Here is a 17,947-nt window from a genome sequence, read left to right as displayed (position 1 = left end):
AGAAATTTGAAGAAATAATTACGAGATTTATTGTGAGAAATAATTACGAGATTTATTGTGAGAAATAATTACGAGATTTATTGTGAGAAATAATTTTTCAAAATACATGTAGTTGAGAAGGAAAACCGTTTCCACGACAAATATATGAAACATGAATAAGAACTCCGGAGAAATTTTTTTAGATGTTTATAAATAAAAAACATGGCCACATGCAGAGGTGGCGACATGAAGAAAACACTGGGTGGCTGAAAGTCGCTGGTCGCCCCTTATATACGGGACTCCTCGTACGCAGGAGAGGGGAAACTGCATTACATTGTTTTTGTAGAAATTATTGGGGGTTGCGAGGGGGGAGGTTCAACCCCCTTACAAATTTTATTGGGTGAGGGGGTCCCAAATGGCATCATCCCCCTATACTCCGGTGCCCATGGCCACATGGATTTCTTTTCAGAAATACAATGGGATGAGAAATATCGGGTAAAATTTACGATAATCGATCATAATTTCAAATCTACCAATGATGTACAAATTCATGAATCAATTTCAAAATGAAATTTTTTTTATCGAAAAGAAAATGAATTAATTGCTGAAATGTGCGATAAGAAATATAGTTATATAGCCAATCTGATATAATGCTCTTTTTCTTCAAGTAATCGATAGGATACTGATAAAGCAACGTTGGTAGATTTCATTTGGGAAACTGCCATATGCTTGATATCAATCACTTGTAACCTGGCTGGTGGTTATTGCGAAAGTCTCCTAATCTTTCTTCAACAGATCCGTCGAGGTAAAGTAGAAATTTAACAAATCTTCATTTCAAAATACGTGCGATTTAGCAATTTCAATTTTTTTTCAATTTGTGATCGAAAGGCCGGACTATACGTTATACCTATAAGGGCCCTCTTGCAGCCATTTTGACTGCTGTTTCTTTAAGAATAAATTTATTCAATCACCCTAAATTTTTCTAACAAAAACAACAAGCTTAGTTCCACGTGGTTAGTTTATTGATTTTGGAGAAATTTACCTTTTTTTAAGCATACAGGGTGTCCATAAAATGACACTCCAACTTTATACTTGAAAATATAAATGACAGTGTTGTTCACAAGATTCACCACGAAAAAATAGATAGAAGCACTTTGCGTGCGTGCGTGTGTGTGTGTGTGTGTGTGTGTGTGTGCGTGCGTGCGCGCGTGTGTGTGTGTGTACTAACATCACATCGTACATTGTTTCATTTTGATGATGTGTACTTATTTTCATGTGTGCTTCACAGTCACTTCTATGCGGATTATTTAGTTGTTCGTGCACGCTATGGATAACATATAATATCATGCCACTATAAATTTACACTATTGAGGAAAACAGTCACAATGACTGCTTCAGCTGTTCCAGTGTTGAAATAACAAAAATAGTATAAAATATAAACTATATAAGAAATGAAACAATATTCAAATTGATGTTATATTTGTTACTCTGTGACACTTCATTAAAAATTTAATTGGAAAACGTTTTTTTTTTGAGGAAAAATGAAACATCAATAAATATTCGTGGCCAAACAAAATATCTCGTTGTTCGATAACCCCAAAAGTCATACCTCAACTTACACTACCCCGACTTACGTCACTGCGGAGTTAAGTGATTTTCTGTAAAAAAAAAAAAAAGACTGGTTCTTGAATTCATCACAATTTGTAAGCTTTTATGGGGTTATAGCTGAGATGAAAAACATATTTCTCAATTATTATGTGATAATCAGGTTAAAATACGCAAATTGGGCGAAAATTTCATAACACAATTTATTTAAAAAGTCTATGTTGAGTTATAAGCTAGAAGTATATAGAAAAGCTGGAATCAATACAAAATAAATCAGCCCATTTCATAAACGACAGTTGGTCCTCTTTTGTGTGTGTTTCCAAACTAAAACGCCAACTTAATCTCCTCCCTCCAAGTACCCACCGTCTTTTTTCTCGATTAACCATGTTTTTTTTAGAATTCTCCATGGATATTTAAATTTCGATACTTCCGTTATTATCTCCAAGCCAACATATATCTCCAGCCAAATTGACCATCCACACAAGATAAACCCTATCTCTGCTTCCACCGACTGCTTTAAATTTAGTTTCTTACCGCATACCACAGCTAACTGGAACTTACTCCCCTTCATTGTCGTTGATTCACCCCATGCCTTTCATATTTTCGAAAAATGTAAAACATTATTTCTGTCACCATCAATCGCATTCTCATGTATAGTCCTCGGCCAACATTATTGTATAAATAAATAAGTATTTTAGTGCAAACTACACTTTTATGGGGGGTTTTTCATTAATTTTTTAATTGTGTTATGAACTTTTAGCCCACCCTGTATTGTCTATTAAATCAGAACAACATATGTATTAAAGCTGGGTTGATTTTTAAGGTTGTAAAAGTATAACCGCAAGTAGCTGGAGATATAAACTTTGCCAGAGATTTTGAAAATCAATTTTGACATCATTTGGAATCAAAATTTTCAGTTTTTAGTAAGTTTGATCACCATTAAATACATGATTGAGCTAAACGTTATTACCGGTCTAGAAAAATTTCGTTTAAAATAATGCTAGTTTAACCCTTAATGTGCTAAGACGAAATATCTCGTATCTTAGTTGATGGAAGAAATAAATTCGCGATGTTTCTCCCTTCTTTCGAGAGTCTTCATTAGTTAACGAAAAACTTGAACTCGATATATTCCTAAGTATGGATAATATTCCATCTCATATCGTGCAAACATGCAGTGATTTTCTAGTTTATCCTCTGCTTGTCATTTTTCATCTTTCCGTTAGAACAGGGATGTCCGGCACCGAATGGAAAAAAATCTAAAGCGGTTTCCATTTTTATAAGAGGTGGAAAAAGCAATAGCTTTTTCAATCTTCGTTCGTGATTCATACCAGTGTATAGCCATAGATGCATAAAACCCTGAATAAGGAAGTCATGTCAAAACATAACCTTCGGACTCTCCTTACGTGCGTATGCGTACTACTGTCACAATTTTTGCTTCCGACTGATTCGCTCCCCACATTGATTTCTAAACGACGTGCCACATTTCCTTGGGATGCTGTGCTATTTGTGCTGCAAATATTCTGTGGATAGTTTTATTAAACAATGTAGTCGACGAAACAGTGAGTACTGAGTTTGTGTATAATATACGCACACTCAGTGATCTCCCCCCCCCCCCATACAAAGAGCCTTGTCAGAAAAAAAGTCTGTCTCGGAAAGTCCCGCTATGGCCCTAGCATTGATTGCTTAAAGGAGGGCGACCGTCCTCCAGAGGCAAAAAAAATGAAATAGGCCCACCCCGGTTTGTTGCGTCTTACAACCGACATCTCCCCACTACATATAACGTTCATTTGTGACAATTATTACGAGTATTTTGAAGTAATTTAACGTTAATGGCAATTTTTCAATTTTTGAGTAATTTAGATATAATATAAACTGAAGAGCCAAAAAAACTGGTCCAGGCATGCGTATGCAAATAAAGAGATATGGAACCAATCAGGTTCCATATCTCTTTATTTGTACTGCGCTGCGGTCGGCAACGCCTATATAACACAACAAGTGTCTGGCATAGTTGTTAGATCGGTTACTGCTTCTACAATGGCAGGTTATCGAGATTTAAGTGAGTTTGAACGTGGTGTTATAGTCGGCGCACGAGAGATGGGACATAGCATCTCCGAGGTAGCGATGAAATTTGGATTTTCACGTACGGCCACTACACGAGTGTACCGTGAATATCGGGAATCCGGTAAAAAATTAAATCTACGATATTGCTGCGGCCGGAAAAAGATCATGCAAGAACGGGACTGACGAGAATCATTAAACGTGACAGACGTGCAACCCTTCCGCAAATTGCTGCAGATTTCAATGCTGGGCCATCAACAAGTGTCATCATGCGAACCATTCAACGAAACATCATCGATATGGGCTTTCGGAGCCGAAAGCCCACTCGTGTACCCTTGATGACTGCTCGACACAAAGCTTTACGCCTCGCCTGGGCCCGACAACACCGACATTGGACTGTTGAGGACTGGAAACACGTTGCCTGGTCTGACGAGTCTCGGTTCCAATTGCTTCGAGCTGATGGACGTGTACGGGTATGGAGACAACCTCATGAATCCATGGACCCTACATGTCAACAGGGGACTGTTCAAGCTGGTGGAGGCTCTGTGATGGTATGGGGCGTGTGCAGTTGGCGTGATATGGGACCCCTGATACGTGTAGATACGACTTTGACAGATGACAGGTACGTAAGCATCCTGTCTGATCACCTGCACCCATTCATGTCCATTGTGCATTCCGACGGACTTGGACAATTTCAGCAGGACAATGTGACACCCCACACGTCCAGAATTGCTACAAAGTGGCTCCAGGAACACTCTTCTGACTTTAGACACTTCCGCTGGCCACCTAAATCCCTAGACATGAACATTATTAAACATATCTGGGATGCCTTGCAACGTGCTGTTCAGAAGATATCTCCACCCCCTCTTACTCCTACGGATTTATGGACAGCCCTGCAGGATTCATGGTGTCAATTACCTCCAGCACTTCTTCAGACATTATTCGAGTCCATGCCACGTCGTGTTGCGGCACTTCTGCGGGCTCGCGGGGCCCTACACGATATTAGGCAGGTGAACCAGTTTTTTTTTGGCTCTTCAGTGTATGTAGGGAAAACTGCAATATATTGTCCGTCCCACCTAATGCGTAACTTCGAAGTATTACTGTATAGATCTGCATTTCTTCTAAATTAAGATATTTGACATCATGAAAAATTTAGATAAAGTTATTTATGAAGATTTTTATTGCATGATTCGTGGAATAGGTTTAAAATCATGACGGTCGTGTGGCATTATGTATTGCCCATGTTACTTGGACGAACATATGACATGCGGACGGACAGCCCCGGTGTGGACGTGTTTCCGCTGGCTGAAATCGATAAAGCTGAAGTGAGTATTAGTCACTAGTTCAAAATATCTCTCCTTTAGGAATAATTATAATATTTACCTATGTCTCATCAAACCGAAAAATATGTCAAGCTTATTTTGTGCTTACAGATATTTCAGAAATTATCTCACTTACATAGTGCCATGTGGTTGAAGAGCATCGAAAAAACTAAAAATAGTCAACGATAGCATGTCCTTATACAGGGTAGTAACTATCGACAGTATAATAATTACACGTGTGATTCGTGCTGGAAAACTAATATCGGAAAAATTCTTTCAGTCTCTTGATTTGAGTCGTAATTAATGAGTTATAACACTTCAAAAATTGATTACATCACTTCATAATCCTGCCAAATTCACCGAACGTACACCAAACGTATGACTTGGCATTTTCAAAGGTGAACAATAATGATATAGCCTTTATAATTGAAGGAAAAGCACCCCAGTTTTTTTCCCCCTCTAGTGTGTTTGTAGCACTTTTCCAATTTTTACGAGGTTGTTATTATGATTTTCTTAACCCGTGAGTGTAAAAGAAAAAACAAAACAAAAGAACTACTGCCCTAAAAATTCTGAAACTTTGCACACTTGCCATGTGTGTTAGTAAAATGAGCCTCAGATTTAGAAATTTAACTATAGGAAGTACTTTTTAAAGAACGTTCAACAAAATTTGAAAATTCTTAAAATTCTAACCAATAATCAGATATCGAATTTCAAGGTTCATTTTACTATTACATGTAGTATAAATGTTGCTACAAAATTTCAGAATTTTTTAATTCACGGATGAACTCAAAAACTTGAGAAAACCGCGTTCAATTTTTTTCTTGCTCATGTTTCACACTTATATAATTCATTAATTTTTTCATTTTATTTTGAAAAACAAAAATTGACCCGATTGATTTTTAAACATTCCATTTGAGGGGTCGTGACACACCTTGAATGAATAAAGTATCACTAACAATTTTGGGATGGCATTTTTTTTCCCGGTTCCATTCGAATGTTTTGAAAGATGCAGAAGCTTTTGCGCGCATCACAGCTTTTGATTGTAATTCTGGAACACACACACTCAACTTGATTAACACAAGTTAAAATTTTCATGGCATCTCAATTTTGTGTTACACACACATTATCTATATATATAAAATTGATTTCTGTGTGTCTGTGTGTGTGTGTGTGTGTGTGTGTTCTCTATACAAATCTACAATTTTAGATCGATCGTCGCCAAATCTTGCATATATACCAAATGGGACCCGACTTGAACGATAGGCTACTTTAAAATTTCGTCAGCCCAGGGCAAATGCCCCAAATGGGCAAAAAACTGTCCGGCAACAATGGTTTTTTTGGCCTCAACAATCACTTTCCGAACGTTTACTTTGGTTACCGTGGCTCCCTAGCAATGCGTTTCAGACGTGTATATGCCTTTACAATGGTTTGTCACTTCTTTAATCCTGTTAGTATATGTATGATAGTTTATGCCTTTATAATGGTTTGCCACATTAGTTTTTGAATAGACGTCATAATCATCATCAGCATCGCTTTGAGAGTCAGGAAAAGGGTGATCCTCATAGAAATCAGTGCTAAAATTGTCGATTTTACTGTAGAAATGCGGAAATTAGTGGGATTTTCCGCCCCATCAATAATTTTAAAAATTGTATTGAATTCTCGATTTTTGAAATATTCAGTTCGCTTAGAGATATACGAAGCCCGGGAGATTAAATACGAAGTAATTAGCCAAACCGGCTTTTGAGTTGGATATTCGAGCAATATCATTGATTTCATTTATATCTTCTCAAGTATGAAAATTAATGTCTCCATATTGTCTCTTTTGATATTTATTTGCATAAATTCATGTGGGTTAGGATATTTTAAAATTAGCTATGAGCCCGTGAAAAGTGCATCGAAAAAATTCCACAGCTTTAACTAAGGATTTTTGGAAGCTGGAACAGACAGATAGATAACTTGAAGTTCAGGGGGGGGGGCGGGATCGACATACCTAGCGCCGCCCCTTAAAAAAAGAAAAAAATATATTCATTTCTACGTTTCTGTGTAAATCTAGATTTGTTTATTTCATGAATCGCGCAGGTCGCCATATTGGTTAACTTGGACACGGTTTGTATGTCCCTCAAGAAAAAGAGAGGGAGATATCACGTGATCCAAAAAAGTCTCATTGAAGAAAACCCGGGCAGCGCCGGATATTATAGCTAGTTTAATATATATAGAGAGAGAGCGAGCGAGTGTGTGTGAAGTAATATATTAATTTTTTAATTTTTCTGCATGTACATAAAATGAATAAATTTCATTATATTTGAAAACGTAAGCTATTGACTACTCTCTCCGAGCGTCTCTTTTTTTCTAATTTTTACATTAAAATGAATTCATTACAGGTTATTGAGAGGCATTTAACGGATTCACAGTATCGAATAGTTGAAGATATAGAAGAAGCTAGAGATTTCCTAGAAGTGACGGGGGATTTATCATTGAAAGTGAAAGCTGGTCGACTCAACTTAGAAGGGCTTGGAGATTACCTGAAAGAAACCAGATCGAGAGCACATATGGTGGAAATTCTCGTGAAAGTTCATTATGAGACTGTAAGTTTATTAACTCGTTCAAATATGTTAACGGACACACACACATACGATCACTTCTCAGATCAGTAAATCAATCAATACTGAAACTGATTAATGATTTTTTTTGACGAATAAGAGGGAACTTTGAGGGATGCTTGAGTCGTTGTGGTTTCTTCAATTTTTCCTAATGTTTCACCCGTTGTTATTGTGATTCCCTGATACATCACGCACGCGCGTTTGATAAATCGACATCGCCAATTTTAACTTGATGTAAGGATATCGCACATGCGCGTGAGCAAAATCGGCACCGGAAATTACGATACATCTCTGTGTACAAAATCGTGAAATTGGAATATCGATGGAATATCGATTGGAATATCACCTTACATCGGTGATACATCACCCATTCCTACTGTGCATGGATGAACAAAGGTTGTAACCAGAGGGTTTTAAGCACTTCATCTGAAATTTTCTTGCCAGCTAATGCATACAGCCATCACTTCCTAGAGATAGAAGGCCTCTGCACTGTTTGCCATAAACGTCATTCAGACTGCCTAGCAAGTTTGCCACATTTTGAAACACAACATCCTATTTCGTTTCTTCTTATTTTGACGTAGAATCTTCCTGATTGGCTCACAAATACCGCGTAGTGATTGGATGTGGGGCATAGAAATCGCCAATTCTGAGGCCGATCATTTCTTTTCCTCACAACGATGATACTGGCACGAGCAGAGAATTTTTTCCCCCTGAATATTCTGAGGGAAAATGGACTGCTTACTGACGTCACAAGCTGAGTGCGGAGGCCTTCTATCTCTAGGAGGTTCTGATACAGCCCATGCAGCAACTGAGAAGTTCGCTTATTCCCTAGAGCGAGCTCTTGGAGTAGAACTCGTAAGCGGAAAATTTCTGAGAGTGAAAACTGTTGACAAATGCGTGTTTTTAATTAGTTGTATGAGTCATCTGTAACAGGCGCTTTGATCAATTCAATAACATATGACAACATTTCGACATCAAGTGTTGTCACATCACAGTTAAATTACGTTTTTGTGTCACGCCAGCAACTTTGATTCGATCTGTAAAAGCCACAGATCGACATAGGATTTGCAAATCAAAGACGCGCGATAGGAAACACGCGAAAATTCGAGTTCTAAGACAGACAACCCTGTTTCTGCAAAGTGCCACACATCCAAAACATGTTAAGTCCCACATCCACGACGACAATTAAAAAAAGAAATCTCTCAATCAGTAAGCAAACGCACCACACACAAAAATAAGAGGAGGCAGCGGGACGACAATACACATTACAGAAGCTAGGAAGAGTAGTTGTGTTTATATACTCAAACTCGTGGCTGTCAAATATCTGCTGCCATGTCCTGGTGCACCAGTCCTGTGGTGACGCTTGTGCTGGTGGATGTCTCATTGTTCGGGAATAGACCGAGTCCCTACATGAGTCTTTTTTTACAATGTCGTGTTTATAATGGAACTGGTGTGCCACTATACGGATGGAATTGTTTCCACTCACAGCTTTGGATGCCGACATACCACAGTATTTGGAAACCAAGTAATATTTTAGCTCTTTTACATCGGTTGTTTTTTTTAGTTATTTTCTTTTCCTGGCTTAAAATTCCCGTGACCTAGCGATGCTAACCCTGCAAACCGTTTTTTATTTCGGTTATTTTCCCGGTTTTCATTCATTTTTAAAGTTTTTATGGACTTTTCCCCCCACCCTGTATATGTTTTTGGTAAGTTCCATTAAAATCCACGCAAAACCTTTTGGAATTTTCGGCCTTTTTTCGAGCGCAAGGACCTTAGACCTTATAAGATAATAAATACAAAACTTTTTGGACCTATAGCTAATTCAGTGATTTTTCCCATGGGAATCAATGTGTTTTGAAAGTAAAGACATTTCATATTCACAGATCACTCTGACATTGAGATCATCAGCAAAGCCAAGAGACGGATGGAAGACGCTCGATAAAGTTAATATTGGGACTCACTATGTAAGAAGTATCACTTATGGAGGAGATCTCGTTGCTTCATTAAAGTTCATCGGTAAAAGAGCTTCAGACCGGCAGAGAATTAAAGCAATTGTCCAAGCCAACTTACAGGCCGATAGTGGTTCGTTTGGTCTAGGAATTTCCGGTAAAAATTTGATCAGTCTTTTTTTCTTTTTTACAATGTCGTGTTCATTAATTAGAAAATAACGTATCAATAATCGTACATAAGTTGATGGAAACGAGTCCTATGCTACATGTAATTCTTGTATGTTTCATGATTCTGTTAAGGAAACTTTTCACAGCTTCACGATGATTTGAAAGAATCGACATCTATAGAAATCAGTTACTACGCAACAGTCCCAATAAAAAGCGTTGCAAATACTATGGATGCCTTGATGGAGCTCGTCGATGATTTCCCTAATCAAACTGCGTTAGTTAATAATGGAACTGGTGTACCATTAAGGATGGAATTGTTTCCACTCACAGCTTTGGATGCCGACATACCACAGTATTTGGAAACCAAGTAATGTTTTAGCTCTTTTATGTGTCAAAAAAAACTCACTGTCAAAAAAAAATCAAAAACTATGAACCAAACAATAATTGCCGCTATTATCTAAAACTCCTACTACAATTATGTCTGAAGCAGTCATGCAATTTATTGAAGATCAAACATTATTTGGTGAACGTGCTTGCTACCATAGTTTCTAAAAGTGTCTTTTTGCGCTAACACAGTGTTTCCCAAAGTGAGCATCACCAAGGGATGTTCCAGGGAAGTGGTGGAAGCTACGGGTTTAGTATAGAATCCTATGGGTTAGCTTGAGTTGGGAGCGATGAGAACAAAAAAATGTTGGACGAGGCGATGGAGCAAAACAGTTTGGGAACCTATGCTCTAACTCTTTTAAAGGCTACTTGTCTGTGCATGAGGAAGGTTTGATCATTACAACATGCTCAAGAGACAAAAACAACATGAACGCACCCCAGACAGCTACACTTCCCCCTCTTTGTTGAAGCTTAAGGTAGCTTAGCTCTTCCTCTCTCAATATCATTTCCAGTCATCTGGACTGTCAAAATTTAACTTTTGAAGTGAAACTTCTTTAGTCAGGGAAGTGAATTTGAACATCCGCTAGAAAAGTGTGAAATTATATACGTATGCTAAAGTGAAACGCTGGACTAACGGGGAAAAAAATAATCCCTTTCTTGTGAAACGGAAATGACGTAAGCTTTCGTTTCACTTAAAAACCAGTTCTATATATACATGCCAGTCCTTACCACACACCAGAGTGGCGTGGTGGTAAGATGCTCGTCTACCACCGTGAAGGTATGGTTATAAAAATAAAAATGTCAACATTTTATACATCTCCGTATTCTCAAGAACCGAATTAGAAAGTTGTTTCTCTGCCTCTCCTGATGCCAACAAAAAAGAAATTCCACGTTTATTACAAGTTTATTATTAGTTGGGAAAATTCTAAAGAAATGCGGAAAACCCGTTTTACCCGCATCTAACGCTGTTTTTTCCCAAATTTCCTCCGTTTTACGAATTCGAATATCTCAGTGAAGCAGTAGGCCTCTTTTATTTATTTATCTATCAAATTTGCTGATTTATATTGTTTTCCTCGAGTCGCCGCGGAGCCCCTGGGTGGTGCACACGGAACCCTTGGGGCTCCGCGGAGCACCGGTTGAAAACCCCTGATCTAGTGACTCTCTCATTGGTTTGGTTGAATCCATGCCAAATCGCATTTTCGGTTTGATTTGCAGCATAGGTGGTTGCACAAAATATTGATTTTTGTAAATTAATGTGATTTTGCTTTTGTTTAAACTTTAGTTTACTTTTCCTCAAACATCAGTAGGTGTCTTATAATTTTGTCCACACTATATTCTTTTGTTTTACCATAAAATAGTGTGAAAATATTTAAGTTCTCAATACAGTCGAACCCACTTAGAACGTTTTCCCACTTTTTACGATGACTTAGACTTATTTTCGTGGTCTCAACCCTAACTATATATATATAATTCTCATTAAGATTTCCCGTTTAAAGCGTTTTTTCATGACGGTTTTTTCGAAAACGTTATAAGCGGGATCGACTGTATTTGTAGTTATTTTGCACCTTCATAACACAGCTCGGAGTTTTTGATATTTTTTACTCTCTTCGCTTCTTCGTGTAATTTCACTAAAATTTAAGGATGTCTTATAATTTATGTCTCGTGCTGTGTGACTGACTATTCAAATGAATGCTGGCTTTCAGAGCTCTTGTTGACCAATTGGATCTCATAGAAGAACAGTTCGATGATATTAGATCTACGAAAGCGGAACTACAAGAGTGGATGTTTGCTGTCCCACCAGTGCTCAGCGAAGCTCTCGAAAACGAGGTAAAATTCGATTGATTGACCAATATCCACGAAGATAAATTATTCTATTTCACACAATATATGGTACACTTCATATCGGTCATAACGACGGTTTATTGCCATTTTTTAACGGATTTAGCTGTATTTTATTTCGATCTATCAGCCATGTTTGATTTTAGAAGTAATCAGAGCTACCCTTAGGGATGTGCGTCAGGAGTAGTTGCACCGGGCACAGCGTTTTTGGGGTCGTTACCGGTCACACAATGATTTCTTTCGTAAATTCTGGAGATCTTAATTTCCATCTAGACAGAAATAATTCTGGATCTATGCATTTTTCATCTCGAAAGAAGCAATTCTGGAATTATTTCTCTTATAAGTTCTGAATTTCCACCCTATCTGGAGTTTTTTTTTAAATAAATTCTGAATTTTCAAAAAAATTCTGAAACTATTTCTTTTATTTATTTTCTGAGACTTTATCTATTCTAGATTTCTGAACTTTCATCATCTTTGGAATTGTGAAAATTTTCATCACTTCTGAAACTGTTTCTCTTTTCTTTATTCTGAAATTATTTCTTTCATTTATTCTGAATTTTTATCAATTCTGAAACTATTTCTTTCGTTCATTCTGAATTTTCGCCAATTCTGGAATTCTGAAAAAAAAACCCATTTCGTTTAGTTATTCTGAAACTAATTCTTTCATTTATTCTGACACTATTTTATTCAGTTATTCTTCGTTTTCATCAATTCTGGAATTCTGAAAAAATTTTCATCAATTCTGAAACTATTTCTTTCGTTCATTCTGAATTTTCGCCAATTCTGGAATTCTGAAAAAAAAACATCAATTCTGTGACCATTTCGTTTAGTTATTCTGAAACTAATTCTTTTATTTATTCTGAAACTAATTCTTTTATTTATTCTGAAACTAATTCTTTTATTTATTCTGAAACTAATTCTTTTATTTATTCTGAAACTAATTCTTTTATTTATTCTGAAACTAATTCTTTTATTTATTCTGAAACTAATTCTTTTATTTATTCTGAAACTAATTCTTTTATTTATTCTGAAACTAATTCTTTTATTTATTCTGAAACTAATTCTTTTATTTATTCTGAAACTAATTCTTTTATTTATTCTGAAACTAATTCTTTTATTTATTCTGAAACTAATTCTTTTATTTATTCTGAAACTAATTCTTTTATTTATTCTGAAACTAATTCTTTTATTTATTCTGACACTATTTCATTCAGTTATTCTGCATTTTTATCAATTCTGGAATTCTGAAAAAAATTTTCATCAATTCTGAAACTATTTCTTTCATTTCCGTCATAATTACCATGGGTACTGGAATTATTTCTTGCGTTTATTCTTAATTTCCATGATTTTCACCTCCTCAATTCTTCTCTTTCATAGAAGAGAAAAACCGGGGCTAAGGGGCCCCCACTATTATTTTCGCACTAAGCACCGTATCTGGTGATGGCGGATTCGGTAGTAAGTCATGTTATATAGCAAAAAGCCACACACAAAAAAACTCTCAACCATGTACACAAGGGTTGATTTAGATTTAATTAGGGAATATAAAAATTATTATTGTACTAAGGGTTATACATGAAATAACGAGCATTTCTACGTAAAATAATTATTGCGACACTATATAATTATTATACAAATGAAAAACAAGAGGGGTCAAAACATGACGAAAATTTCTTCTCTTGAAGGTAGGTCAGTTCAATGAGAAATTGGAAAAAATCAGCGCTGTTTTCTTTGAAGTTCTTGGAAATTTGAATTTGGCGAAGGATGCTGGAACCATTCAATTTGATAAAGCTTTCAAGGCATATGAAGATAATGGCGGAAGCCTTCCGATGAAGTACTACAGACAACTTATAAATCTGCGGAATAAAATTGTAAGTATCGATTGCCATGAATTTTTTTTTCTTGTGTTGGTTTTTTTTAAATTTGGAAATGCAATTTTGATATATATGATTCCCTTTGCTATGAACGTGAGTTAGTTTTTGTAAAATTTCTTCAGCATTTCAACAATTTAACGGAAATCACGGGAGTTATGCATTGAAACTATAACATTTGTTAGGATTCTTAACTATGAGCGAGTTAGGACAGATTCTTAGACTTCTTTTTGCAACTTTTAATATACTAGTTATAATACCCGGCGCTGCCCGGGTTTTCTTCAATAACTGGGAGGATTGAAAAAGTGGCATACAATTATTAAGGAATAAACTACAGGGTGTTTCACGAAGGACCCCCTAACTTTGAAAATAAATAACTCGGAAACGGTGATAGAAGCATGAAACCATTGGTGTTATCAAAAAAAACCGTAAGAATCCTTACAGAAACCTCAAAATTTTAGTTACGAATATACAATTAAAATGGTGGATAGATAGATGGCGCCGCAGGCGGAATTACCATAAGTAGGCTGTACGTAGTGGATAATAATGTAGGCAGCCCTCGTTGCATTCACATCAAAAGCGATTCAAAATGTGCACCTTTTACACCACACACATGTCGCAAACGAAGAATGAAATTGTCAGTGACTCTCTGTGGCGTGTCACCGGAAATCGACACACAAGCTTGACAAATTATTTATTTTCAGTTAGGGGTCCTTCGTGAAACACCCTGTATCTACTGTACATTATACAATGAGTATAAATATGTATAAAATTGGAATTTTCATGATTTTTGTATATAGAAACATTTAATGGATATTCTTTGTTATTTTCTATTTCAGATGGCTGAAACACCCGGTAAGTTTTTTTTTCTTGTGATATTTCTTTTTGTATCCATTGAGTAGTGCAGGGGTTCTCAAACTGCGTGCCGCGGCACCCTGGTGAACCACCAAACTTATAAGGGCACCATGGAGTGGTGACGCCGACAAAGGTTCTTCGAAGCGATTCTTTGTTCGTTTATTCTACTGTCTAAACGTATAAAATAACATGTCCTGACTGACCGACTGATTGATCATCGCAGAGCCAAAACCATAGCTGCCAACTTTGAAGAATGAGAATTTGGGAGGTTTTCGCGCTGATCCAAATTCCGTATAGAAATAAATAAAAGGGATCTTTTAAAAAAAGCGATTTTTCATTAGTAAAAGGCGAATTTTAGGGATATTTCCCGTTGCAAAAATCGTGGCACGGTGCAAGCCATCGCCAATCATGACCTACTAGTAGGTTAAAGATTACTGGCCCTATACATATTCTAGAAACCTTCGGGTAAAGTCCTCGGGTAAAAGCAGATACTGTATACGCAATCGTGCCAATTTTGGATTTCGAAAGGCCGGATTGGCGCTTGCTGATTGACGAATTTTCTGTTTTCTCTCCAAAAATGAAATATTTTTTGGGGTTTGACGAAATGGCGACAATTTACAAAACGCTTATGAAGCAGCAGGTTTTTGGGGGTTTTTTTTGGGTAAATTCTTGGGGAATAATTTTTTTCCTAAATGTATGGATATTTTACAATCACTGGCAAAATTCGGGAGATAAAAGAATTTTCTGGGAGTCCGGGAGATAGAGTAGAAATTCGGGAGCGAATTCAGCTATGCAAAACCACCGAAGCTATAAATATGAAATTTGGTCAGTAATTTCATTTTATGACGTAAGGACTCGCTAACAAGGGGTTTTTAAAAATTCAACACCGTCATAACAGGGTTCAAATACTATACAGAGAAATTATGCCGAGCGAAAACCGCTGACACTATAAATATGAAATTTGGTCAATAGTTTCATTTAATGACGTAAAGGCTCACTAAGAAGGGGTTTTCCAAAATTTATTTACACAAGTCACAGTTTCTTTCGGAAAGTTCAGTCTGAATACGTGAGATGACTATCATTTAGAGACACGGTTAATAATTCATAAGGGAAACATATTTGTTTAGACAAAAATAGATAAGAAAAATTATACTGTACTGAGACCAACTCAAGTCAATATTTGTTTTACTGCGATGTATTATTTTTTTTAGAACATGTTTAAATATCAAGTGTTTTCATGCAGCATTAAAACTTGATATCGGAGGAACTTTCTACACTCACTGGGGCCAAGATACGTGCACTTCAGATGGTACGAAAACCGTGTACACTGGAGTTGTCGCTAGTACAGATAGAACCAAAGGTGGATCAGCCGAGCTTCTTTGTTTGAATGAACAAATTCAATTCGATCCCGAAGCTGACAAAATCACCAAAAATCCAAGGTATTCATTCAGTTGGGTTTTTTTCGATATTCCTCTCGCATCCGAAAACACGAAAACATTCTCCCTATCTTTTTGGGTACACTTATTGTTTTATTTTTTTTTCTGTCTTAGATACTATTCCCGATTGGCTCTAGTTCGATTCCATGGTCGTGGAGATTTGAACGAGAAACCGATCGCTTGCGCTGCCTGCCAGAACAATGAACGCACATCGGCCATGACATTCCCAGCCCAAACAGAATGCCCTCCTGAATGGACTTTGGAATATAGTGGTTACTTAATGACCAAAGATTTTAAGAGTAGGAAAGGAGACTTCGTTTGTGTGGATAAAGATGCTAAAACGACTCGAAAATCCGTTCTTGGACAGTCGAAATCGGAGAGAGGGGATTACGTGGCTGATGTTAAGACAAGCTGTGGCACATTGCCATGCGATGAATACATCAAAGACAACCTTGTACACTGCGTTGTTTGCTCTTTCTAATAAACTGTAGCTGATGATTTCATGATTTTTGTACATAAATATTGATTGCTTACGTTCACAAATACTCAGAATTAGATTATTAAACCTCGGTCTGTTGATGTTGAGCTTGCATTTAACTCAAGACATTCCAATTTTTTTTTAATTTGATTTAAAACCGTTTCCACTGATTAATCTGAATAGGCATTGACTCCAAGCCAGCCAGGGTTGGCACGGTATTAACCGGTTATTTTTTTTACCGTCTTAATAGAAAGCTACCTTCAGAGAAAAAAATCTCTGTTTTCACCATAATTTACAAAATTTGACAACTTTTATTCATTTTTTCTTGAACAAATAATTTTAAGACATTGTTGTACGAACACAGAACATTATAATTACTAAATTATTATTGTTGCTAGTGTGAATAATAAAGTATAATATGCTCATTTGATCTTATTGTTGTTATATTGCTTGACAAAAGCTGAGGTTATTTTTCGTCACACCTAACGAAAGGCATCCTTCAAAATATAAAACTTGGCACGTGTTTAATAGATATCCTGAAGTATTATTAAAAATAGTACAGATATCGTCACGTGACGAAAAAAAAATAAGCAAAAGAAAACAAGATGCTCCTTACAGCAATCGTAAACAGTTACGAAAAGTGCGCGTTCTGCTGGGCAGACATGGGTTCGTCAGTATAATGTGTGACCCCCTCAGACACTGATGCACATTTGACATCTGTTGTGCTCGCTGTCGGCTAAACTGTTGCGAAAAGCTTCAGGAATTTTACCCTATTTGTCTTTCAAGGTGATTTTGAGTTCTTGTATGGGTTCGAGGAAGAAAACTTAAGCTGGGGAGAAATGCTATGCGAAAGCATTATATATGCTAGAGGCCGTGGGGGAACATCACCACATCTCAAGAGGATAGATATGCATAAGCGTAAAGTTGTATGCGGAACATGTGCAAGAGGCCCCCCTTCCAATAACTTTGGAGAGCCATCTCAGCCCCCCCCCCAAAAAAACGAAATTGAGTGGATACGTTACGCCTCGCCTAGGCCCGACAACACCGACATTGGACTGTTGAGGACTGGAAACACGTTGCCTGGTCTGACGAGTCTCGGTTCCAATTGCTTCGAGCTGATGGACGTGTACGGGTATGGAGACAACCTCATGAATCCATGGACCCTACATGTCAACAGGGGACTGTTCAATCTCAAACTTTTTTATCAAAAAAATTGAACCAAAAAAAAAAGTTTAGTAAGAACATTCGGCTCAAAATTTTATTTTAATACTTTTTTAACATCACAATTCACTCTTTCTTGACTTTCTTTCTTTCGTGACAATTTTTAGTGTTTTTCTCGTGGTCACCCCCTGTCACTCTATCTCCAATTTCATTCCACCTTGGTGCTACTCGTTACTGTAAACTCA

At 36.9% G+C, this 17,947-nt stretch overlaps 1 protein-coding gene across 1 annotated transcript; it reads left to right on the top strand.

Annotated features, from left to right (window-relative positions):
* The first annotated feature begins 697 nt into the window (after positions 1-697).
* On the top strand, positions 698-16,569 carry LOC149066224 (uncharacterized). The gene is made up of 10 exons (XM_089253185.1): positions 698-784; positions 4,844-4,967; positions 7,346-7,549; positions 9,448-9,670; positions 9,814-10,048; positions 11,769-11,892; positions 13,587-13,772; positions 14,612-14,627; positions 15,871-16,066; positions 16,178-16,569. Exons 2-10 carry the CDS (start codon positions 4,854-4,856, stop codon positions 16,542-16,544), a joined length of 1,665 nt encoding a protein of 554 aa, XP_089109311.1. The 5' UTR covers positions 698-784; positions 4,844-4,853; the 3' UTR covers positions 16,545-16,569.
* Positions 16,570-17,947: the final 1,378 nt, after the last annotated feature.

This window comes from Pholcus phalangioides, unplaced genomic scaffold, assembly GCF_987345545.1.
Source record: "Pholcus phalangioides strain wild (caught in Gottingen) unplaced genomic scaffold, Ppha-v1.0 ptg000032l_1, whole genome shotgun sequence".
Classification (NCBI taxonomy): Eukaryota; Metazoa; Arthropoda; class Arachnida; order Araneae; family Pholcidae; genus Pholcus; species Pholcus phalangioides.
Note: the sequence above shows the minus strand (reverse complement) of the source record. Positions and strands in the feature narration are given on the sequence as shown.

Excerpts from the sequence above, each read along its gene's own strand:
- LOC149066224 (XM_089253185.1), top strand. The coding sequence starts at position 4,854 with ATGACGGTCGTGTGGCATTATGTATTGCCCATGTTACTTGGACGAACA. Across the intron at positions 10,049-11,768 it reads CCACAGTATTTGGAAACCAA|AGCTCTTGTTGACCAATTGG; the intron begins GTAATGTTTTAG and ends GCTGGCTTTCAG. Across the intron at positions 16,067-16,177 it reads AAAATCACCAAAAATCCAAG|ATACTATTCCCGATTGGCTC; the intron begins GTATTCATTCAG and ends TTTCTGTCTTAG.